We start from the raw sequence: 25,429 nt of genomic DNA on the forward strand, positions 1-25,429 counted from the left end.
CTAACACACTATAAGCAATAAACTCAGCATTTCAGTGTAAGGGACTGACCCGGTCTACAGAGTTTAAGAAGCCCCTCATCAGTCCAGCAGTACCGAGGACCCTTCAAGGCATTGGGAGTCCCCGGTACGGAGCGACTGACTCCATCATGCTGACTGGGGAGGGAGCGATGGCCTCTTGGCTCATCTGGCTCGTGATCTCATGCAGCACGTATATGAAAGGCACACCCAGACTCAGTAGCTCATAAAGGAATACATAGTCCTCCTGGCGCTCTCTGATGTGTAGCCTTACGGCCCGGGCCGCTTTATACATCCAGCGGGCAAACTGGCGGGGCGTACCGAACAATGTGCGGCCCACGTGCAGTGGCCAGTGCAGACTTTTCCTAATAAGGGAAGTACCTGAGGACGGGCCGCGGAGGCCGTCGGTGACCGTGTAATCAGAACTAGCACTGGACGAGGGTCTGCCAACTCCGTTGATCTGCGTGATGTAATAATGGTGATATAAATAGACAGAAGAGGATGGTAACATTTACAGTACACTAAGAGTTGCTGCTTGTATGTATCAAATGTGCGTAAGAAACTGCAAACAGATTGACCGGACATAGAGATACTGTATATATTTGTGATATAATGCTACTACTACTACTACTACTACTACTAATAATAATAATAAAATAATTATATTATTAATAACTAATGATTATGAATGAAAAATAATACAAAGAGGAAAACATGACCAAGACGTAGAATAATGAACAGACCTAGATGATCTATATTATTAATATTATTTATGTTATTACTATTATTAGCTATGGGTAATAACAACACTACTACTACTACTACTACTACTACTACTACTACTACTACTACTACTACTACTACATGACAGAATATTACAAATTAGAAAAGTTAACAAAATATAATAATGATAATAATAAGGACATACTATTATAACTAATAAAAATAGCTTATTATTAATAATAATGATTATAATTAAAAACACAAAACACCTATGACTAATAATAATAACTAAATTATAAACTTAAAAAAAATAAAAAATAGGTTGTATAATTACGTTTATAATAAACTTTTATAAGTTCATAATAGTATTATTAGTTATAGGTAATAATAATAATAATAATAATAATAATAATAATAAATGACTGAACAAAAATGATTCTGAAATAAATTATTCAGAAAAATTAACAAATCTACATTATCTTTATTATTATTAATAACTTAATATTAATAATTAAAACAACACATTAATAATATTCTAACTAATAATTATATACTATTATAAATAAAATAGTTTTTATAAATTAAGCTTAAATTAATAATAATGACTATTACATGATCATTATTACTATTATTAGTTAAAGGTATTATTATTATTATTATTATTATTATTATTATTAACAACAACAATAATACATGACCAAATCTACATTATCTTGATTATTAATAACTAATATTTAAAAACAACACCTATAACTAATTATACACTAATATAAATAAAAATAGCTTTTATAATCAAGTTTATAATAATAATGATTATAACTATTATTATTATTATTGTTGTTATTATTACTATTAGTTATATTAATAGCAATAATAACAACAACATGACAAAATGACTGAATAATACTTTTCTGAAAAGTTATTATTATTGTATATTTTATTAATATATCATTATCAATAATAACTATAATAATTAACACCACCACCTGTACCTAATAATTCTATAACTAATAACTATATACTATTACAAATAATAAAAATACCCTTTACATTTGTGAATAATAACAATTATTTTAAAAAGTTAGTCGTTATTACTAACAAAACCTACAATATACAATATTACTTAATGTGTTATTTATAATAGTATATAGTTAGTTATTAAACTAATAATTATAAACAAATAATAAAAATAGCTTTTATAATTAGGTTTATAATAATAATAATAATAATAATTATTACTGTTATTGTTATTATTATTATTATTATTATTATTATTATTATTATTACTAACAATAATATTAATAATGTGCTTAATGTCAACAATTTTGTATGAAGTTGTTTGCCTTATTAAATTACAAATAAATTAAAAATAAATTGCACATCAGATGTAATTAAAAACAATACTACAAAATGTAATAAATTAATTATTATTGGTCTAATCGCAGTATTCTGCAGTCAAATATTTTTGTATAATTAATTTGAATAGCAAAACTGACTGATTTATTGCTTGACCACATCTGTTCAATAAATGTATTAACATTACCTCTCCTCTCCGATGCCTACTGTTGATTCTTTGCTGAGAAAAGTGCAGCTTGCAGTAAAAAGTGCCTGCAATGACAAATGACGCAAGTAAACAATTTTCTTTATTCAATACTACATACTACATATAGCAGTCTAATGAATAAAACCGGCATTATAATCTCACGCTAACAAACCTTGGTTGGAGTCAAAAGCATGACCACCCAGACGCAACGTGCAGCTGCAGATGTTACAGCGGAAACACTCTCTGTGGAAGAAGTATCCCTCCGCACTGAGCCGCTCCATTATGTACACGCGCTTCTTACAGAAATGACAGGTGTCGCTGCCGCCCAGACCCGGCGGAAACTCCTTCCGCATACTGGTCTGAAACACAACAATTACATATTCAACTGTGGGAAAAGGGATACAATGAAGTTTCGCTGCTTTTCTAATACACTGTAATGAGATTAGACACACAGGAATAAATAAATAAACAAAAATTCAAATAAAAACATACGATAAATTAAAAAAAAAAAAAAAAAAAAAAAAAAAAAAAAAACTAAACTAAAATAAAATATATTTTGAGGGTTACATGGCAAATATTTTACCATATTACTAGCATATTAATCAGCTGTTTTATTGAGAATATTAGAGCAAACCCTACTGGGAACCACAGTATAATATCACAAGTTTAAGTTAGCAGGTCAGTTTCACGCTGTGCAATCACACAAGATGAACAGGGCACAATATTTAGTTATTGGTCAATAGATCAATAAACCAATAAATCAATGCTTAAGCCAAAGCATGAAGCATTGTCCTGAAAAATAGGGCAAAAAGCTTGTGCTTTGATTAGCCAGATAGAAAAATATGTATTACCGCCTCAGACTCTGCACATCTTCTGGCATCTGTCTGTGGACAAAGACTCTATTAACTACAGAAAATTTCACAAAGTTGTGGCCATCAGCAAAAGAACATGCAGTTTTTGCACTTCTTTCCACTTTCTGCAGATCACAAGATTTGAACACCAGTTTACAACCAAGAAATAAAAGAAAACCTTTGGCCTACATCTTGAGGCTGTAACTTTGCGATACAGACTAAATCTTTGTTAGGAAAATAAAAACTTCTGATTCACATTCTGTAAACAAGAACATCAGGGCTCCTTATAAAACTTCAGAGGATTCTGTAGTTTCAAGAAACAACCATATCTCTTAAACATCATATTCTGTCCTGGGACAGAACCTGCTTACCAGCGAGAGGGTAAAAGGATTGTTCGGTCTGTGATCGGTCTCATATAAGATGGCCAGAGTAGCTGCTTTAACACCGATAGAAGAGGAAACCTTCCCCACTGTTCTCTGACAATAAGCAGTGAAGAAATGAAGGGAAACAAGGAGAGTAGAAAGAAAACAACGCAAATCAGGAAAAAGAAGAAATGTGGTAGATATTCAAACTAGGGGTGGGCGATATACCAACACGATTAACCAGCAGAAATTTGTCACCCGGTAGAGATTTTGGACTATCGATTCTAATTCGTTTGCATGTCTTTAAGCACTGATGTTTAAATACAAGTGATTTTAAAACTTAATTATTTTACCAAAATAAGAGGGATCATACAAAATGAATGTTTTTGTTTATTTAGTACCTGAATAAGATATTTCACATAAAATGTTTACATATAGTCAACAAGAGAATAGTTGAATTTATAAAAATTACCCGTTTCAAAAGTTTACATACACTTGATTCACAATACTGTGTTGTTACATGAATGATCCACAGCTGTTTTTTTTGTTTAGTAATAGCTGTTCATGAGTCCCTTGTTAGTCCTGAACAGTTAAACTGTCTGCTGTTTTTCAGAAAAATCCCTCAGGTCCCACAAAGTCTCTGGTTTTTCAGCATTTTTGTGTATTTGAACCCTTTCTAACAATGACTCTATGATTTTGAGATCCATCTTTTCACAATGAGGACAACTGAGGGACTCATATGCTACTATTACAGAAGGTTCAAATGCTCATTAATGCTTGGAAGGAAACACGATGCATTAAGAGCCTTTTGAACCGAATGAAGATGTGTACATTTTTCTTATTTTGCCTAAATAACTTTTTCCATTTAGTATCGCCCTTCAGAAGCTACAGAAGATACTTACATGTTTCCCAGAAGACAAATAAATTAAATTTGTTTAAATTTAACCTGATCTACAAATTCAAAAAGCTTAATTTATAAAAATTAACATTTTTATTTAGCGAAGTGATCAAAAGTGATGATAAAGACATTTATAATGTTACAACAGAGTTCTATTTCAGATAGATTTCTTCTGAACTTTCTATTCATCAAAGAAACCTGAAAAAAAAAAAAAAAAAAAAAAAAATCTACTCAGCTGTTTTCAACATCATCATCATCATAATAATAATAAAAATGTTTTTGAGCAGCAAAAAAACATCAGAATATTAGAATGCTTTCTGAAGGATCTTATGACTGGAGTAATGAAAATTTAGCTTTGAAATAAATAACTATATTGTGATATATATCATTACAACAAAATAAAATGAATCATATCGTGATATAAGATTTTGGTTATATCGCCCATCCCAAATTCAAACCATAGTGGAGAGTGATACAGATATGAAGGAGTGAGATAACAGACCCTTTTTAATCAAATTTAAAAATTAAACTTCCAGTAAATTTACAGTATTTAAATGTGTTCTTTTTTCATGAACTCTCAATTCTTCTATTTGTTTTAAAAAAAAACTATACCTTATATCTATAGCCCCATATAATAGATTTCTTCCAACTACATAACATATACAAGGAATACTACATAGAAATATAATCAGTTTTATCGCCATCTCATTTCTTCATTGTGTAGGGACTTAAAGAAACACTCCACTTTTTTTGAAAATAGGCTCATTTTCCAACTCCCCTAGAGTTGAACAGTTGAGTTTTACTGTTTTTGAATCCATTCAGCCTATCTCCAGGTCTGGCAGCAGCACTTTTAGCATTGCTTAGCAAAGATCATTGAATCTGATTAGACCGTTAGCATCTCACTCAAAAATGACCAATGAGTTTCGATATTTTTCCTATTTAAAACTTGACTATTTTGTAGTTACATCGTATACTAAGACTGACGGAAAATGAAAAGTTGCGATTTTCTAGGTCGATATGGCTAGGAACTATACTCTCATGAGCCTATTTTCCAAAAAAAAAAAAAAAAAATGTAGAGTGTTTCTTTAAAGGAGAAGTCCACTTGCAGAACAACGATTTACAAATAATTTACTCACCCCCTTGTCATCCAAGATGTTCATGTCTTTCTGTCTTCAGTCGCAAAGAAATTATGTTTTTTGAGGAAAACATTTCAGGATTTTTCTCCATATAATGGTCTTGATTGGTGCCCCGATTTTGAACTTTCAAAATGTAGTTTAAATGCAGCTTCAAAGGAGTCTCAATGATCCCAGCCAAGGAAGAAGGGTCTTATCTAGTGAAACGATCGGTATTTTTTTTCGAAAAATAAAAATTTGTATACTTTTTAAGCACAAAAGCTCATGTAGCACAGGCTCTGGGATGCACGTCCACGATGCTACGAATTAGTAATGGGTCGTTCTTGAACGATTCTTTCATTTTGAACGAATCTTTAATGTGACTCGGGAAGAACGAGTCGTCTCGGGGAGTGATTCGTTCAGTTGTGCATGCGCAACACCCTATTAGGTTCTGTACTGGAATTAGTTCACCTATTTCGAGTCTTCGGGTTTTGAGTCGTTCGTTCATCTTATGGGGCTGTCACATGATGAACGAACCCGAAAACTTGTCATATAAGAGGTGAGGTGAGCTAATCAGACTAAAGGCTCAGGTAAACAATGAATTAATCTTTTCTGTTTCTTATAGCATTATAGTTTTGTCTTGTTTGTAGTGTGATCAACGTTTGTGTAAGATAATGATGTGTTAGGGAGGTACCACGTAACATTTTAATTATATTTTGCTAAAATGAACGAAATGACTCGAAAAAAGATTCGTTCATTTTGCTGAACGAGACTCAAAGGTCTGAGTCTGTGAAATGATCCGAACTTCCCATCACTACTACGAATCACGTGTAAGTGTATTGTCTCTGTACTGAGTATGGCGAAAAACACCATCTTATTTTCTTGAGAGGAGGGCATCGTTGAACCTTTTTGTTTGTAAACAGCGTTTACAAACTTACTTGCACTTTCTTAGTCTTTGCGTGTTCGCTTTATAAACACTGGGTTTCTAGTTCCGCGTGACCTTTCGACGTGATTCAGTAATACGTAGCATCGTGAACACGTATCTCAGACCCTGAGCTTTTGTGCTTAAAAAGTATAAACATTTTTATTTTCCGAAAAAAAATCCTCGGCTGGGATCGTTTAGAGCCCTTTGAAGCTGCATTTAAACTACATTTTGGAAGTTCAAAATCGGGGCACCAATCAAGACCATTATATGGAGAAAAATCCTGAAATGTTTTCCTCAAAAACCATAATTTCTTTACGACTGAAGACAGAAAGACATGAACATCTTGGATGACAAGGGGGTGAGTACATTAGCTGTAAATCTTTGTAGTGGACTCCTCCTTTAAGAAAAAGCAACATCTTAAAAAGTGTTGATCTCTCAGCAAAATACTACACAAAAAACAAATTGTGTTTTTTCATGCATTTGATGTGTAACAAATGTGATGCTCTTTCAAAAGAGCGACATGCTCATTTTATAAAGTCAGGCTTATAAATCGTGCATGACCGTTTTTACACCTGCTCTATTAGAAACCAATTAATTTTCTGAATTGTACAAAATAAAGGAAAACTTAACTGTGTTATCAATGGCAAAACATCAAAAAGTGTTTATGACATGCAAGGTTAAGGTTATTTTGTTTTTACTTTATTTTTATTCAGGCTGTAAGGACGCACGACCGCAACACAGCAGCTTGAATACCTGTTTGGAGGGGTCAAGGCACTCTACACGTCTGATTTCAGAGCGATCTGTATGTTTAACGTGGTTCAGCTGTGTTTCTGAATCTTCACTGCACTACAACCAATGGGAAAATGCCTTTCAATATTAATTACTCACAGATTCTGATATTGATTTCTTTTTAATTTCTGTTATCGACTCAAACCATAGTCTGTGCAGATATAGTGCGGTGGTTATGTAATCTAAAATAGAAGAGCTCCTATAATTAATATTACTAGGATAATCGCAATGTTTTACCTGCTGGTGTTGGACTGAAGGAACGGGAGACAGACGACAAGAGAGAGTAGAGCATTCTGGGATAGCGTGGACTGAGAAAGCTTTAGAAGAAGAGGAAGAAACAGCAGAAGAGCTTTCATCTGCCTGTGTGAGGAGAACAGGAAGATGTAGAAAAAAGAAACATTTAAAAAGAAGACATTACAACCCAAAGATTATTCAGAAACTGAACACTGTAAAATGACAGAAGAAAAGGACAGAGCAAAAATGACTAAAATATAATAAATGATAAAAAAAATAATAAATTACCACTATTACTACAAGAAACAAAATTATTATTATTATTATTATTATTATTATTATTGCCAATACTGAAATACATCATTATTTTAACTATTTATTATTATTATTATAATAAATAAAATACTACTACTAGTAATAAGTAAATTATATTAATGAGTAATATTGAATGTAGTTGATATTAAAATATTAATATGTATAATATCAAATATCTCTTTATAATTAATAATAATCAATGTAATGAATCAATTAAGTAAAATATTTTGTTATAATATAACTGTATTACTATTAACAATAATAAATGATATTATTAACTACCGGTAATATGATTAACTTTAGTTGATATTAAATATTAATAATATGTATAATATTATATATCTTTTTGTAATTAATTACAATCAATATATAATGTATATTAATAAATTAAATATAATATTAAATATCTCTTTTTATTTTAAAAAAATAAAAATAAATAAATACTAAATACTACTATAATACTATTACTAACAGTACAAATAACTTTAACAACAACAGTCAGTAAAATTACTCAATTAATATAATTTTAATATCAACTACAGTCAATAATATAATATAATATAATATAATATAATATAATATAAAATATATCTGTATAATTAACAATATAGTTAAGAAATTAAATATGAAATATATTGGTAAAATATATATATAAATACTATTATTAACAATAAAAATATTGAGAAATAATACTGACTAGTTGATATTAAAATATTAATATGTATAATATTAAATAGTCTTTTTATAATTAATAATAATAAATATAATAAATGAAATATTAAATATTTTGTTAGAATTAAAAATAAGGGAATAAATCAAATTAAATACTACTAACAATAATAAATAAATTATATTAAATAATATTATTGACTGTGGCTGATGTTAAAATATTAATATATATAAAATATCTCCTTTTTAGTTAATATCAATATAATTAATAAATAAAATATGAAATGTTTTGTTAGAATAAAAATACTACTACTACTACTACTACAAAATATAATATTAAAAAAGAATTATTAAATCATTATTATTGTGAGTAGGTAATATTTAAATATTAATGCAGTTTTATATTAAATATTGTTATAAAAAGAAATTAGAACTACTACTAAATACATACACATTATAATTACATTATAATTCAATTATAATATTATTAGTGTTTTAATAATATTAAATATTGTACTAAAATAATATTTAAAAATCAGTTCTAAATATCTGACAACAATCATATTGGTCAAAAACCGTGAGGATCTCAGTCTCTATATAGGAGAGAATAAAAAAGGGAAAGAAACACAAAGAAAGAACAGAGGACTGCATTCAGCAAAGTGGCCAACCACAACATGACCATTTTATGCATTCCTGATTAGTTCTGCTGAAATGAAAGCGTGCTGACCAAACAAACCGTTCTGCGTTTCTTCAGCCTCAGTTGTTGCGTTCAATAATTACATAAGTCAGGATGAAAAAGAAAAGGCCGCTGTAAATAAAGCACGGAGAAAGACAGATCACTGGATGTTGCTCCTCCGAATTCCTTTAAGGGAAAATCCCTCGTGAGGTCAAGTAAGGACAAACAAACTGAGCAGAAGGAGCCCAAGATGAAATATAGTTAGTGAGGCCATTTTCAGCCAGACCAAAAACCACAACACACTAAACCGGCCAATGAAGTTTTGTGAGCACACAGCAAGCAGGACTGTACCATCATGCTTTAGTATTACAGATGCAATCCAACAAGTCTTTGCTTTTCACCTGAGGTTGAGGCGGTTTGCCAGTGAACAGGCAGCTCAGTTGCTGCGCTCGCTCTTTAATGCTCTTTTTGTTGAACTGTCTAGTAATTTCAGCTTGCGCTTTTCTCTGCGAAGTATTCAAAGGCAAAAGAGACAGAGAATCACAAGAAATAATAGTAGTAAAACCATGACTGTCTGTGGCAATACGAAAACAGATTGTTTTGACATTCAGGCCTCTATTTTAGAAATGTAATAGGTTTGGGTTGATGCATCTATGCATTATTCACCTGACTGACTTCCTCTTCCAGTTTCTGTAGGCATTGTAACATGCCACCCAAGGCTGGTGTGAATGATGGGAGTGAATCTGAGGGGTCCGCCGGCGGACGAGAACCCGACTGGAGCATTTTGAAGGGAATGTGAGGAGATCTGGGACGAGACTCACTGCTTTGATAACTTGAGGGAATTTCAGACAGCTGGAGACTGTGGTGAATGCCAGTGTTTTTATGGTCGGACGGGATTTCAGTGTGACTGGACTGGATTTGTAAACTGTGGTCAGAATGATGGGTTTCATTCTGGGTGTGAGATTCCAGCAGTCTGAGATAAGGAGATGGCTGAAAGGACACAGGTGACAATTTTTGCAGAGTCAAAGCTAGATTCACTCAAAAATTGTTAGGGATGCATGATTATATTAGCAGATAAAACAGATTATGTGACATATGCAAACTGTCAAACATCTTTTTGTTTTGTGTTTTGGACATCTATTGTATTGGTAGATACTGGATGGTTTAATTATAATTCTCTATTTTTACATTTAGATCATGTCATGCTAGCGAACCTACAATGAATCTGTATCAGTGAAAAGATAATCTGTGAATTGGTGAAAAAAAAAAAAAAAGTGTTAAATAGAATCTTCAGCAAAATCTCTAAATTATTCATACAATCACCTGCAGCAACAATTTACTTAGTTTTAGGTATTTTATTTTGAATCTAAGAAATAATTTGCATATTAAGATTTTTTTTAAATTACTTTATTAAAGTATTTTTACTATTATTTATTAATTTATTAATTTACTAATAAATGTATTATTCAAACTAATATTTTATTGAATTTTAATTTAAAATTTTGAAGAAATCATTTTGAATTTTAATTTATCAAAAAATAAATGTAAATATTTTATTTTAAAATATTTAATTTTTTTATTAAATTTTAATGTATTAAATGTTAATTATTTTATTAAATGACATATTTTTATAATATGTACAACTATATTTTATTGAATTTTAATAATTTTTTCAGTTTATCAAGAAAATAATCAAATTATTTTTAAAATATTTTATTTAAAAATATTTTAATTTTAATATCAGCCATAATTATTGGTTTTATTTTTAATTATTTTATTTTAAAAAGTATTTATGTAATATCATGTATAACTGTTATATTTTATTGAATTTTAATTTAAAATTTTGAATTAAGAAGAAATCATTTTGAATTTTCAATTTATTAAGAAATGATCAAATTACTTTTTTAAATATTTTATTCAAAAATATTTTAATTTTAATATCAGCCATAACAAAAAATAATAATTGGTTTTATTTTTATTCTTTTATTAAATAAAGTAGTTCTTAATATAATATGTATAACTAATATTTTATTAAATTGCAATTATTTTATTACATAAAGTATTTAACTGTAATATTTTATTGAATAGTAATTTAAAATTTTGAATTTTGAAGAAAATAATCATTTTGAATTTCAATTTATCAAGAAATACATTATTTTTAAATTATTATTTAAATTTTAATTCTTATTACATTTTATTTCATTTTAAAAATTGTAAAAAATAAAAACATTATACATTTTGAATAACAGCCATAACTTAAAAATAGTAATTGCTTTTATTTTTTGTTTTATTAAGTAAAGTAGTTTCTAATATTTAATTTATAACTTTAATTTTTTATTGAATTTAAAATGTAAAAATTTGAAAAAAAATACACATTTTGAATTTTCCATTTATCATATATATATAAAAATTTGAATATGAGCCATAACAAAAATTATTATTGCTACAGGTATAAATAGCGATGCATCCCTAAAATGTATCATTCAAAATTCAAAACAGTGTTGGAATTAAAACTAATTTATTAACACTGATAAATAAAATCTTTACAAAATCTCAAATTAAATATCCATTTCTCATAAATTACATTTTAATGTTGTGATGCCTAAATTCATTTGTAGCAATGATTTATTTTAATTTTAAGTGTCTTATTTTGAATTTGTTTAATAAAAATGAGTCATATATATATATATATATATATATAAAAGTCTATTTAAAAGTCTTAATTTAGCAAAAACAAAAAACAACAACAAAAACAAACAAACTTTAAATGACTAAATGTTCTAAAAAGAACATACCACATGAATGACATTCAATAGGATTTACACAAGTAGGTTGTGTTCCTGGATCAGTATCCACTGTTGTTTCTGGAACACCAGTGAATGACTGAATGTGGAAAACACACGGAATGATTTATTGATGGGAATGCTATTCTAGGAAATGTCGATCTAGTGACATGATCTACTCATGTAAATCACGTTGTGTCGTGGATGTGCGTCATGTTAGCAGTGGACACACATAACACAATCAGTCGACTGCTGCATGAGACTGTGGGTGATGTGGAATGACGGATCTTTCACACGCTGGCTGAGCATACCTGCCATTTTGGTTTGGGTGGAGGGGGTGGAGGGGGTGCGGGCTGGCTCTTAGGTTTGGCAAAGCGTGGGTTTTCAGTCATGTCCAGAGATGCGGGTTTGTCGGTCTCAGATTCAGACTAGTTTCGGTAACATTGCACCCAAGGGAGATAGAAAGAGATTAAAGATGAAGAAAGAAAAAGAAAATCAGAGGAAAGCTAGAAAAGCCACAGAAAAAGGAAAGGAAGTAACTGTAAGTGCAGAACAACTGAATGAAATAGCATTAAATGCTTAAAACCACAGATTGGCTCATGATCAACAACTCAACTGTGCTGCAAAGAAACTTCATTAGCTGTTCATATTCAGTATTAACACTTCATGAGTGACCTACATCTTTTAAATGGTCTGGCTGCTCAACTATAGGCTTAAATGACCGCTACTAATCTCAAAAGGAAAGCCGGCCAAAAAACTCCAGCAGGACAACTGTGGGGGGGAAAAAAAACAAAAAAAAAAAAACAATTACACTGCATTAAGGGATTACAACTAGAGACAAAGCAGTCATTCTTCTGACTTAAAAAATCTGTAAAAAAAACAACATAAAATAATGTTACAGTATTCACTTTTGTTCATCGGTTTTTGTGGCTAGCAAAACTAAAATTGACTAGTAATTTTAAGTGTTACCAATTAGTCGTTGGCAATACTTTACAATCAATTTTAACTAATTAACATTATTTAATATACTACATTTTAATACACTTTATAAATATAATATTGTTCATATGTTTAACTTATTTTATTATTATGATGATTATTTATTTTATCTATAAATATACAATTGTTATTCATGTAAATTCGAATTAAATGAACATATGCTAATTTATACCTGAATTATAATATAATTGAAAAATGTAGAAATAATCTAGCTGATTAAATGCTGTAAAAGTCAAAAAAAAAAAAAAAAAAAAAAAAAATTAAAAATAAAATAAAATTAATTTAAAATTAATTTAGATTAAATTTAAAATTAAATAAAGAAAAGATAAAATAAATAAACAAAATAAAAAGTAATTAAAATTAAATGTTATTTACAATTAAATAAATAAAATAAAAAATACAATTTAATTAAAAATTAAATGAAATAAAAATAAATAAAATAAAACAATAAACAAAATGAATAAAAAAAAAAAAAATGAAAATGAAAATAAAATAATATACTTTATAAATATAATATTGTTCATGTTTAATTTATTATTTTATTGCAATGATCATTTATTTAATTTATTTAAAATATACAATTGTTATTCATGCAAGCTTAAAATCAATAAATATATGGTCATTTATACCTGAATTATAATATAATTGAAAAATATAGAAAAAAAAAAAAATCTAGATTAAATGCTGTAAAAGTAAAAGAAAATTGTATTTAATGTATTATACAATAAAATAAAATAATATAAAAAAAGTAAACAAAATTTAAAAGTGACAAAAATAAAATAAAATATAAAATAAAATAATAAAACACCTCAAATTCAGAGCACTAATCTTACACTTTCTTCTGAGACAAACAAAAGTCATGTTTTGAAATGCACAGTCATGCATCCAAATCAAAATATTCTGCATCTGATGAAGCAGAGGATTTACTTTCACTACACAAGGACAGGTATTCACACAGGATTACAGGCAGATTACATCCGGATTAGATCAGAGATCCCTGGCGCTCATTCTACTGACTCCACAGTATCAGTACCACATGAGCAGTTTAGTCTATGTTTCTTAGACAGTAAAATGACCGACTATACGACAAAAGAGTCCACAAAAAGTCTCAGTATATATCCTGTTATTATTTCAGCAGCTATGGCTTTCGGAGATCTAGTCTCCTAAAGGACACTAGCTGCTTTAAAAAAAAAAAAAAAGAAGAAAATATGACGAAAAGACAAGTACCTGTACCTGTCTGCGCACAGCATAGCTTGGCGCATTCTCCTCAAACCGGGCCAGCAGTTGAGTTGCCATGGAGCGCACTTTATTTTCCTTCTGTTCCTCTCTCTCTCCTACAGGGGGCACACTCTGATTGGACATTACCTAGGGGAAGAAGCAGACCAGTTAGACTAAGCAAAGTATTAAACTGGATGTTTATGTATATACATAAGAATACATATAAGGCAAGTTAACATACCTCCTCTAGATGACTGCCAGCCTTCTTCCTCTTTTTGTTGTCATTGTCTTCCAACTTTTTATCAACCTTGGGATACAAAAAGTGGTAGTGTTTCAATTCATTAGGTTTCAACGTAGGCAAACTGTAGTTAAAGTGAATAGGAAAAAATGTTACCTTTGGGATTCTCTTCCGAGGCAGTGCGTGATTTATGGAGTTGTATAGAGAGTTTGTGGGCTTTGATGAATAGTCTTCATTATTTGCATCAGTCTCTTTGGGTACACCTGCAAACATGACACAAAACTATTGTTTAGTATCATACTCTGGTGTGTATGCAGAAAAAAATTGTGAAATATTATTGCAGTTTAAAATTTATTCCTGTGAAGCAAAGCTGAATTTTCAGCATCATTACTCCAGTCTTCAGTGTCACATGATCATTCAGAAATCATTCTAATATGCTGATTTGTCATCAAGGTTGAAACAGTTGTGCTGCGTAATATATTTTGGACCTGTGATACTTTTTTTCAGGATACTTTGATGAATAAAAAGTTCAAAAGAACAGTGTTTATTCAAAACAGAAAATCTGTTACAATATACATTACCATTCAAAAGTAAAGGACTTTAAATAAATGCTGTTCTTTTTATTAATCAAAGAATCCTGCAAAAATTATCACAGGTTCCAAGAAAATACTAACCAGCACAACTGTTTCAACATTAATAATAAATCAGCATATTAGAACGATTTCTGAAGGATCATGTGACACTGAAGAGAGGAGTAATAGCTGATGAAAATACACCGCTGCATCACAGAAATAAATTATATTTTAAAGTATATTAAAATAGGAAACCAATATTAGAAGTTGCAATAATATTTCACAATATTACTGTTTTTTTCAGTCTTAAAAATCTGACTGATCCCAAACTTTTTTGCACACAAAAATTCCAAATATTATAAATTATTTAAGCATGAATAATCATATAAACATACACAAAATGTATAACAGTAGTAGAAATAAATGTAATATATAATATATAAAATATTAAAAAGTTATAAAATTCATAAATTAAAATAATATTCATAATTAGCTGTTATATAATAAACTGTTTTCAGTTTTGAAATTCTTAGCAGTGTTAAAATTGCATGCAGGTATAGAATATTAATAAAATATTAAATTACATCATTAAACACCTAGAACCATTACAAAATGATGCTAAATCTTGCATGCTTATTAAAGGTAAATGTAGCATTTTTTTTTCATTTCTTGTAAGTTGGAAGACACTCAAAACAAGAAAACACATGCACAGCAGATGCACAAATGCACCCTATCAGCAATGACATGCTTCCTCACAATCTGTAAGTTACATCTGCATATCAACATTTTTAAAATGCCTTTAAGTCATGCAGCATTTCCAGCACGCAGTTCTATACAGCAGTCAACATTTGAAGTGGATCAAAACCTTTCATTAAAGTTGTCCTAAAACCAAAACAATACCCATTCTTGTCTTAGGACAACTTTTATGAAAGGTTTTGATCCACTTCAAATGTTGACTACTGTATATAAAACTGTTCCTCAACATGATAGTTGGCTAATGCAACATATAACCTATATCTGAAAACAGATTTTGAAGACAAATGTTGGATTCTTGGTGGTCAAGGGATGGACAAGCTGCTAAAATGATAATAAATGATAATAAATAATGGCACTAGAGATCTTCACATACATTATTTGGCATAAAGTATATTTAAAGGGATAGTTCACCCAAAAATGAAAGCTCTGTCATTAATTACTCACCCTCATGTCGTTTGAAACCTCTAAGACCTTTGTTCATCTTTGGAATACAAATTAAGATATTTTTGATGAAATCCAAGAGCTTTCTGACCCTGCATAGACAGCAACGCAGTTGTTATTTTTGTTTTCTTTCTGCACAAAAAGTTCTCTCGTACCTTCATAAAATTACAGAACAACTGATGACTATTTATTATGTCCTTTCTCCTTTCTGGGCCTTTAATGTGTCAGTTGCGTTGTTGTTTATGCAGGATCAAAAAAGATCTCGGATTTCATCAAAAATATCTTAATTTGTGTTCTGAAGAGGAACGAAGGGCTTACAGGTTTGGAACGACATGAGCGTGAAGAATTAATGACAGAATTTTCATTTCTGGGTGAACTATCCCTTTAAGAAGCATTTTTTTTTAAAACCCAGGCTTCGTTGAAGGCACTTTATTATATTTATGGCATATTTAAGACTTGACATGACTCATACAACCCAAATTAAGACTTTCAAACTTTATTTAGGTTTTTTATTAAGGTGCTACAATATGGAAAGCACTACCTGTGATGGATTGAGGTGAGTTGCGGAACATTTCGTGAAATTTGGAAAGGTAGAGGACCATAATGAGCTTGTCTGGGCCCCGTTCGGCATTCATTTCCTTTCCTGTAGTGACCGGCTGGATGCCAAACTCGCGCTCTGCCACGTCAAACGCCAACTGGTTGTTTTTAGCGCAGTCTGCCTCATTCAAGGAGTCAAAATCACTGGAGAAAGGGGTAAAGAGATGCAGAAGAAATGACAGACGTAAGATAAATAAGCAGATTAACTGAGAGAAAACAGAGGTAAAAACCTTATCAGGTCTGGTTGCCATTCCACTGCACTGAGAACCTGTGTTCGCGCAATCTGTATCCTTGGTGATGCATAATATTTGTCGAAAGCCCTCTCGCAGAACGGTGTGATGATTGGACGAGCTGATTTATAATCAGTCACATCTCACTGACACATTTTCTTTCATGTCCAAAAGGGACGGCAGGATTTATGACAGAAAGTGTGAAAATTATGATGTAATTGTCTATGTAAATCATGATGCAAACTCTAGAGTCAGAGCTACTTTTTCCTGTGATCAATTAAGACTTCTCTATTTTAATACATCCATCCTATGAAGTCACTGAACTACTTTCACTAAGCTGCAGGCGAAGTGAAGTTGAAATAGCAACGCTATTATCCTTTAGTACAAGCAAACAACTTGTTTTGATGGTTTAGGAAAGGAGGTACCGCCACGTGTGTGAGATCAAAGAGCTGCCAAATAATGAAGCATTTGTCAAACCGTATGAGGGTGTGATCATGGGACTGAATGAAAACGACATGCAGTTTGTGTGTCATGTCTCGCTCACATGAGGTCCGGCCGCTGACGGTGAATGAGGGCGCACAGGGCCAGGCCGCTCCTCCAGGAGGTCGTAAGGTCAGTGACATCCACTCCCCTGTAGCCCTGCGTCTGCTTCTGACACCACAGCAGGAGCCGGCTGGGACGCACCTCTGACTCTAAAAACAATACGTAGCATCATTAGGAGGTATGCAGTAAAGGATTTTTTAATGATAAAACTTGTAATCTAATATCCATGTATTCAGAGACAGCTAAAAATGAATGTTGACAAACAGACCAATTTCAGTGTTTCCAAACAATAAGTTACATTTTTTTATGGGCTGGTGACAGAAAATAAATGTTCAAGTAGGTAATCTATGGAAAGCATGGTATAAAAGAATAAAAAAAAGTTACATTTCAAAATTCTGACTTTATTCTCACAATTCAGAGATTATATCACACAACTTTATAACTTTATATATTTTAGCTTTTTTCCTCAGAATTGACAAACTTCCTATTGTTGAGTTAAATCAAGTTATAAAGTCTGAACAAGGAGATATAAACTTGCATTTGTGAGAAAAAAGTCAGAATTGTGAGATAAAATAGGTAAATTTGATGTAAAATGTTATAGTTTAAATAGTATTTAAAGCTGTAACAATACATTCCCTTTGGACTGCATATGCGAATATCTAGATCTATTGTCTAATAAATCCGATTTATGCTTCAAAAGTAGAGTAATCATAGCAGGTTTCAGCCAGGAAATCTCTAATATGGATAAAGGCATTGCTATCGCTGTAACTGAATATTAACAAGATATAACGTTAAACGTTTTGAATGATGAAATGTAAGGACAAGAAACACTCATCTGCAATAACACATGGTTTATCCATGTTCTTCAAGCCATCTTGTGTATTTTCCTAATGATTAAGTGTATCTGTAAGCCACTGTTAATCGACATACATAGAATACGAGTAAAGAATTTATTGTCTGCCTCATTCTGAGATACAAAGCCACATCAGATCACATAAGGAAGTTATTTTAAACACTCGACTGATGTTGTGAATTAAAAACAAGTTATAATGTTTTTATAACTTTTGTTTTTATAACTCTTTTGTTGGACAACAGGTTTAGAAAGGCTTATCATTGCATGTCATTAGAAGGGAAGATGCGTGTGTTGCTTTCAAATACGAGCTGGGAAGCGTTTTCTCATTTCAGCACGTGAAATCACGGACACACAAAGCAAATTCCGAGAGAAATAAAACAACGAAATTATTTTAATGCAAAACCGAAAAAACGCAATTCACAAGCGTGTACTGAACCATGGATGTCCGTGGACACTTCTAATGTTACAAAACATTTCTATTTCAAATATTGGTCTTTTAAACTTTCTATTCATCAAAGAGTCCTGAAAACAAATATATAGTATGATAATTAGGCAGCAGACAACTTTTTTACACATATTTTACAAATACTTTTTTTTTTTTTTTTTACACATTTTAAATATATATTACAATTACAATTTTACATTACAACAGAAATTAGTTATTTTGAATTTCAATATTATAGCCGTGGGAAAAAAAAAAATCAAATTGAACAAACTTTTAAACAGCACAGGTTATATATGTATTTAATACCTTTATTTATTTATTTATTTATCGTACATTGTTTCTTATTTGTTATTTGTTTATATTGTGCAGTGTTATTTTTAATTAAGAAAATATAAAGTTCCTATACATGTTTCCACACGTTTCTATATATATATATATATATATATATATATATATATATATATATATATATATATATATATATATATATATATATATATATATATGTATATATATATATATATATATATATATATGTATATATATATATATGTATATATATATATATATATATATATATATATATATATATATATATATATATATATATATATATATATATATATATATATATATATATATACACACACACACACACACACACACATATACATATATAGAAACTTTTTCTTAATTTATATATGCTGATATGCCGTTCAATAAACTTTTTTTTTTATTATTATCAATATTTAAAACAGCCAAGAACATTTTTTCAGGATTCTTCGATGAATAGAAAGATCCAAAGATCAGCATTTATCTGAAATAAAAAGCTAAATTAAATTTTAAAATATATTCAAATAGAAAACAGTTATTTTAAATAGTAAAAATATTTCACAAATTTTGCTGTACTTTGGATCAAATAAATACAGGCTTGGTAAGCAGAAGAGACTTCTTTAAAAAAATAAAATAAATTTTAAAAAACCTTTGACTGGTATATATATGCATCTCATTAGTTTGAGCGATAAGATTCACTAAAAGTCTACACACACTTTTGTTGACCCTTTCGTCATGTAACATGATTCTTTTGATTGAGTAAAGGGTGTGGAAATCATTGTTCCTGTGAGGCCACATCCAGGTGAGCCAGTATAAAGCAAATATGGATCTTGTGGCATCACTACACCCTATTTTCTAAGTACAGTAAAATGAAACCGAATGAGATTTTGAGTTGGGTTTAGTGGAAATATAATGCTAATCCTATATTGTGATTACGAAACAAGTACAATTTTTCAGTATAGAGTTTTATAAAGAGCTTTTGTGTCAACAGCAGCACAATCAAGGGGAATTTGTCAGGGGGAATCAGGGGGAATCATTACCTGCTTTCTTTTTCCATCAGTTTTAAGTGGAAATGCAGAAATAAGACAAAATCGCAAGTTGTTGCAAAGCAAATGCAGGGATTACTCAAATTTGCATTGACTTTTGTGATCGCAGTCTTTGAAAACACAATCAGGCAGTCAAATTTGCTGCCATCTTCATAAGACACAAAATTTACAAATTGAATGTACCTCGTTTGGAGATGTTTACAGATCTACGTGTGGGTCCACCGTGCTCCAGAGAACTCAAGTCCTGCTCGCCGTTAATGTACAGGTGCCGCACCTGAGACAGGAAGTTTAGTTTTAGCATGAGGAAGACAGATGCATACTGACCTACATGATGATAACGTCCAGTCAATCTCACCTGATGTGGTCGTACGCAGGTGGAGTTGAGGTTGGGGTAACGCGTAGCTGGGTCTATGGTGTACTGCTCAAAGTTTTTTGAGATGTTTTCTGCAGTCGTCTGAGGCAGCAGCCTGTAGATGCTTTCCCTGTGATAAACAAAGAGGACATTAGGTCATGACAAACACATTATTAAAATACATGAACAAATATGTTTCAATCATTGATGGAGTGTGTTCACACCTCTCTGACAGAAGATCAAGGGGCCCTTTGCCCTGAGCCCAACCCTTTATCATCCACGCTGTGTCAAAGGCAGCCAGAAACCCTCGAGCACATCCTGTCCCCATGGGCCAGAAAGGCTGGAGACCAATGAGACATAGAGAAAACATTGCATGTTTACATGCTACTTTAAACAAGACGCTGCACAGTCAAATGGCATGCTGAAATAATCAGGAATATTTAAACCTGAAGTAAACTTTATCTTTCCTGTGTTTAATTTTAGACATGCTGTGGGGTCAAAGTGTCCAAGATCATGATTAAAAGAATAATTTTTGAAATGTTTAAACTATAAAAATGATTATTTAAGTTTCATGCACCTTAAATGCTGGTGTTATTAAAGCAAAGGAGGATATCCCTAAAAAAATTGTTATATTGTTATATAAAACAAAATTGTTATATGTGTGACCCTGGACCACAAAACCAGTCATAAGTGTCCATTCTTGAAAGCTTTTCATTGATGTATGGTTTGTTATGATAAGACAACATTTGGTTGAGATACAACTACTTGAAAATCTGGAATCTGAGGGTGCAAAAAAACAAAATATTGAGAAAATCACCTTTAAAGTTGTCCAAATGAAGTTCTTATCAATGCATATTACCAATTAAAAGTTACGTTTCGGTATACTTACAGTAGGAAATTTACAAAATATCTTTATGGAACATGATCTTTACTTAATATCCTAATGCTTTTTGGCATAAAAGAAAAATCAATCATTTTGAGCCATACAATGTATTGTTGGCTATTGCTACAAATACCTGTGCTACTTAAGTGGTCCAGGATCACATATGGCATATAATGACTCCTACCTCTAGCAGACTATCTCCAACCAGCGCCACCAGCAGCTGATGGTTGTTCTTTTCCCTCACTAGCGCGGCGTTCTCCGAGGCGTACATGCAGGTGAAGTCAAACATAGCTACATCTGGCTGGCCGTAGTGGTTGATGGCATAATCCAAAGAAGGAAGCTGGTAGTTTGTGCCAAAATCTGCAGCCTCACGGGCATATGACAGCAAAGCCTCTTGGTTTACGTTATCGCTCGCCAACAGCCGTTCGGTCTCAATATAGTCCTGGGAAAGGAAAAACAATGTTTTAAACGAAAAACATACTTTTGTCTGTCCTATATGGGCCATTCTACAGACTTGGTGCAAACTGCTGTCCCACAACCAAAAAAATGCATTTAAAAAGCATTTAGGTATTCAAATCTTAGATGGTTACTAAGATCCTTCTATTATCTATTGAAACCTATAATAATATTTAAAATATTAGTAAGCTTAATATATATAAAATCATCATTTATTGGGTACTTTCATTTGGGAGGTGGCTGTCCCGAACCCTGAATTTATGAAAATGATATTGAAATAATTAGTATTTTTTCCCATTGTTGTTTTTAAAAGTATCTTTCTGATTATTTTAAAAAAGTGAAGTTAAAAAAATCGTTTATATTTTCTTAGTAAATTCTGAAACTTTATGTAAAAAAATAAAAAATAAAAATGTGTCCCGCATTTTTATGTCACTACCGAATTTATGATTAGGAAATATTCCTGTGTCCCCCTCTCTCTCATAACTACAAGGTGAGTAGATAGGTCTCATCATTTTGAGTTAAATGTGTTTAAAAGTCCGTAACTTTAAAGAATGTTAATACCGAACATATTTTTCTGCAATTAAGCACACTTTTTTGGGAGTTATTCCATAACATTTAGGTTTTTTGTGTGTGTACAACTGTTCAGAACTGTGCTAGCTAACCATGTGCTGATTAGCATCTACTGAAACGGTCACGACCTAAACATTTGGTGGAGTTTCAGTAGTGACAGTTTTTTTGGGTGTTATTCCCATGAAATTGTCACTATCAAAACATGTCATCATTGTTTCGGTAGTGACAAAAGGGAACACAAAATCTCCATGTTTTGGGGAAAATAAACTAAATTTTAGTTCAGTTATGCAATACAGTTCAGTTATATTTAGTATGTTTTAGTAGTGTTTTAGTATCTGAGTTAAAATTCTGTAATGTGGTCAGTGCCTATTAGCCTAGTGGGCAAGTACAAAGACAAACAGTGCCGTTGCACTACGGGCGTCCCGAGTTCAAATCCCGCCTCAAAGACCTTTCCCGTTCCTGCCCCTCTCTCTAAACCCTTTTATCCTATCCTAATAAAAGAGTTATTTCACAAACTAAAAAAAAAAATTAAAATCTGTAATGTGATATGGTCGCTACAAAAACATTACTGTCATTCCCAAAACATGGGATGTTTTGTCAAAAATGAAGTATACTGAATTATCAACTAAGATGTTATGATAGTTTTTGGTTCAATGTATATTCAAACTAATGAATCCTTAACTTTGAAATTAGTATGATCAACTTTTTGCCTTTTACAAAGGAAAACTGGATTCAAAATACAACAAATCTCACAAATCACACTTGAAATATTGCTAAAAATGGATTTACCTCTGGAAAAAAAATTGCATAAAATTACAATCTAGATGCAATCAAAATCTTAACAGGTTAATATAACACATCTAATTAAATTATATATTACTGTGTTTTGGTAGTGACAAATCCGGGGGGAGGTCAAATATTTTAAAACTTTTTGAAAATACAATTTTCTTACAATTTCTTTTTTACAATTAACTGCACAGTTACTAAGAATGTGTACCTTGGATATTATACAATTTGCACACATACACATTTTTTGAGAAAAGACATTTTTTTCCAAGACATTTCTAACGACTTTTGACCAGTTCTTTAGAATGGCCCATATACTTTTAAACAGAAACAGTTTTTAGATATAATTTTAGAATTTTATATTTTCCACAAGTGTTCCACAAGTTGTATGATTCTTTAGGGTCTTCATGAAATGTCAAAATATTTTGGTTAAAATTCCTTAATGGTCGTGTAAAACAACACCCTTTTTACTTTCTCAAAAACAGCTCTGCCCACAGCAACCCATTTCAGTCATGTCTCTTTAAATGATAATGAGCTACTGCTCACTCCACCTCTCTTCTGTATTTTGTAAATTCGGTGGTGCGTTACCATCAAAAGCAAAACTAATCCACTGCGTCCTCAGTGGCTTTTATGTCTGGAAAAAATGAAGACTCAGAATATGGAAATACAAGTCAGCCTGTCAGCAGTCGTGGGCGGGGCTTAAGCAATATGACATCATAATGCACAAAAATCAAAACAACTTATAGTAATATAATAATTGAGACTGTTCAGGTTTTGTAGGAAATTAAAAAAAAATTACATAGATTTTTATATTCGTAGGGTGGTGTCTACACGCTGCTTAGACACATTTATATGCAAACACCATGTAAAAGTTAATATTGCATCCAGTGTTTTTTTAAATATATATTTATTTTATTATTTACATTATTTTATCTTATTGCATTTTATATATTAATGCAATAAAATCAAGTATCTAAATACTTTTTTAGGACATCTGAGATAAGTTTAGGCACACATGCAGGATGTTAAGTAACCACACACAATCCTATCATAGCATAGCATGTCAAAACAACAGGGCAAATTTAAATGCAACAAGTAGCTTATAGTTAAGTAGATTACACAGCAGCAGCATCATAGTCATTATGCTGAAGTGATGAGCCAGGTTTTTTACAATCTCCACTGTGAGCACCAGGGCTGCTATCCAAGGGCGTGAGAGTTCAACTCAAACTCCAGACAAACTCCAAACACTCAAAGAGCTTCAATCACTCAGCTGCTGTGCTGTAATATCCTGTATCATACTCTGAGAAACGACGTCTGACACAGACGCCAACACAAGCTTCCTGATCGAGTTTCTTTTCGCAATAAACATGAAATAGTTCTCTCAAATGCTTTCAGAGAGTAAAATACTTTGTAATATCCATCATAGGATGACTAATACTCACCATAGGGCATGCAAATAATTGTTTTTACATAATGGTGAGGATCACTGACTGTAAATTAAGCTCATTATAATTATTAAAGGCTAACACTCATCCTAACCTTACTACTAAAAGAAAACTAAAAAAATAAAAATTAAATCTATAAAATACTCAAATATTTACTCACATTGAGGATCACACCCTTGTCCAACAAGCTTTGTTTCTTCGCAGTCATGACAAAATAGTGCGTGTTGTCCTTATAATAGACAATGTTTTCCAAATCGATGCCTGTACAAAAGATAAATGAGGTCTATTAGCATGATTGTGTGACTGTTTTTGTTGCTGGTCCTTTATTAAAATCGCTGCATACAATGAATTAAGCTCCTTTTTTATCTTTGATGAGGGCATATTCAAAACGGCATCTGCCTCAAAAGACGATTACAATCCAGTGTTGCTCACTTTAAGGAGTGGATCAATTACACACGGATGCTAATAATGTATCAAGATTTGTATTATGAAAATTTGTATTTTAAGATCATTAAGGAACGTGTCATCATTTTTAAAGAATGCAGCCAGATTTGGTTTTTGGCACGCAGGAGCTTCACCACACCTGTCTCCTCCTTGAGCTCCAAGAAGAACTTCTGGTTGAAGATGAAGGCCACTCCGCTGATCTCCTCCACTTTGGCCTCAGCCGTCGTGTTGCGATTGACAAAGTTTGCAGTGATGGCGATGGCTAGTTTCCCTCTGAACTCCTTTCTCCTGAAGCCTGGAGCAGAGAGCAATATAATGCTTTGCATT

General features: G+C 31.3%; 1 protein-coding gene across 9 annotated transcripts in view; it reads right to left on the reverse strand.

Moving 5' to 3' along the window:
* Positions 1-25,429, reverse strand: part of mical2b (microtubule associated monooxygenase, calponin and LIM domain containing 2b) — a 75,414-nt gene that overhangs the window by 23,399 nt on the left and 26,586 nt on the right. For 3 of the 9 annotated variants that reach the window (XM_051099667.1, XM_051099666.1, XM_051099674.1), the window contains exons 6-26: positions 25,242-25,397; positions 24,819-24,919; positions 21,586-21,843; positions 20,743-20,858; positions 20,522-20,648; positions 20,350-20,440; positions 17,491-17,638; positions 16,661-16,860; positions 14,507-14,613; positions 14,354-14,419; positions 14,122-14,259; positions 12,207-12,323; positions 9,779-10,102; positions 9,514-9,618; positions 7,456-7,578; positions 7,183-7,275; positions 3,504-3,608; positions 3,133-3,165; positions 2,454-2,640; positions 2,282-2,346; positions 397-475 (exon numbers count right to left, since the gene is read on the reverse strand). In XM_051099667.1, coding sequence (XP_050955624.1) covers positions 397-475; positions 2,282-2,346; positions 2,454-2,640; positions 3,133-3,165; positions 3,504-3,608; positions 7,183-7,275; positions 7,456-7,578; positions 9,514-9,618; positions 9,779-10,102; positions 12,207-12,323; positions 14,122-14,259; positions 14,354-14,419; positions 14,507-14,613; positions 16,661-16,860; positions 17,491-17,638; positions 20,350-20,440; positions 20,522-20,648; positions 20,743-20,858; positions 21,586-21,843; positions 24,819-24,919; positions 25,242-25,397 — 2,739 coding nt within the window. Of the gene's footprint in view, positions 1-396; positions 476-2,281; positions 2,347-2,453; positions 2,641-3,132; positions 3,166-3,503; positions 3,609-7,182; positions 7,276-7,455; positions 7,579-9,513; positions 9,619-9,778; positions 10,103-12,206; positions 12,324-14,121; positions 14,260-14,353; positions 14,420-14,506; positions 14,614-16,660; positions 16,861-17,490; positions 17,639-20,349; positions 20,441-20,521; positions 20,649-20,742; positions 20,859-21,585; positions 21,844-24,818; positions 24,920-25,241; positions 25,398-25,429 lie in introns of those variants that run through there. The other 6 variants (XM_051099669.1, XM_051099670.1, XR_007825773.1 and 3 more) reach the window with 6 other exon arrangements.

This window comes from Labeo rohita, chromosome 25 (genome assembly GCF_022985175.1).
Source record: "Labeo rohita strain BAU-BD-2019 chromosome 25, IGBB_LRoh.1.0, whole genome shotgun sequence".
Taxonomy (NCBI): Eukaryota; Metazoa; Chordata; class Actinopteri; order Cypriniformes; family Cyprinidae; genus Labeo; species Labeo rohita.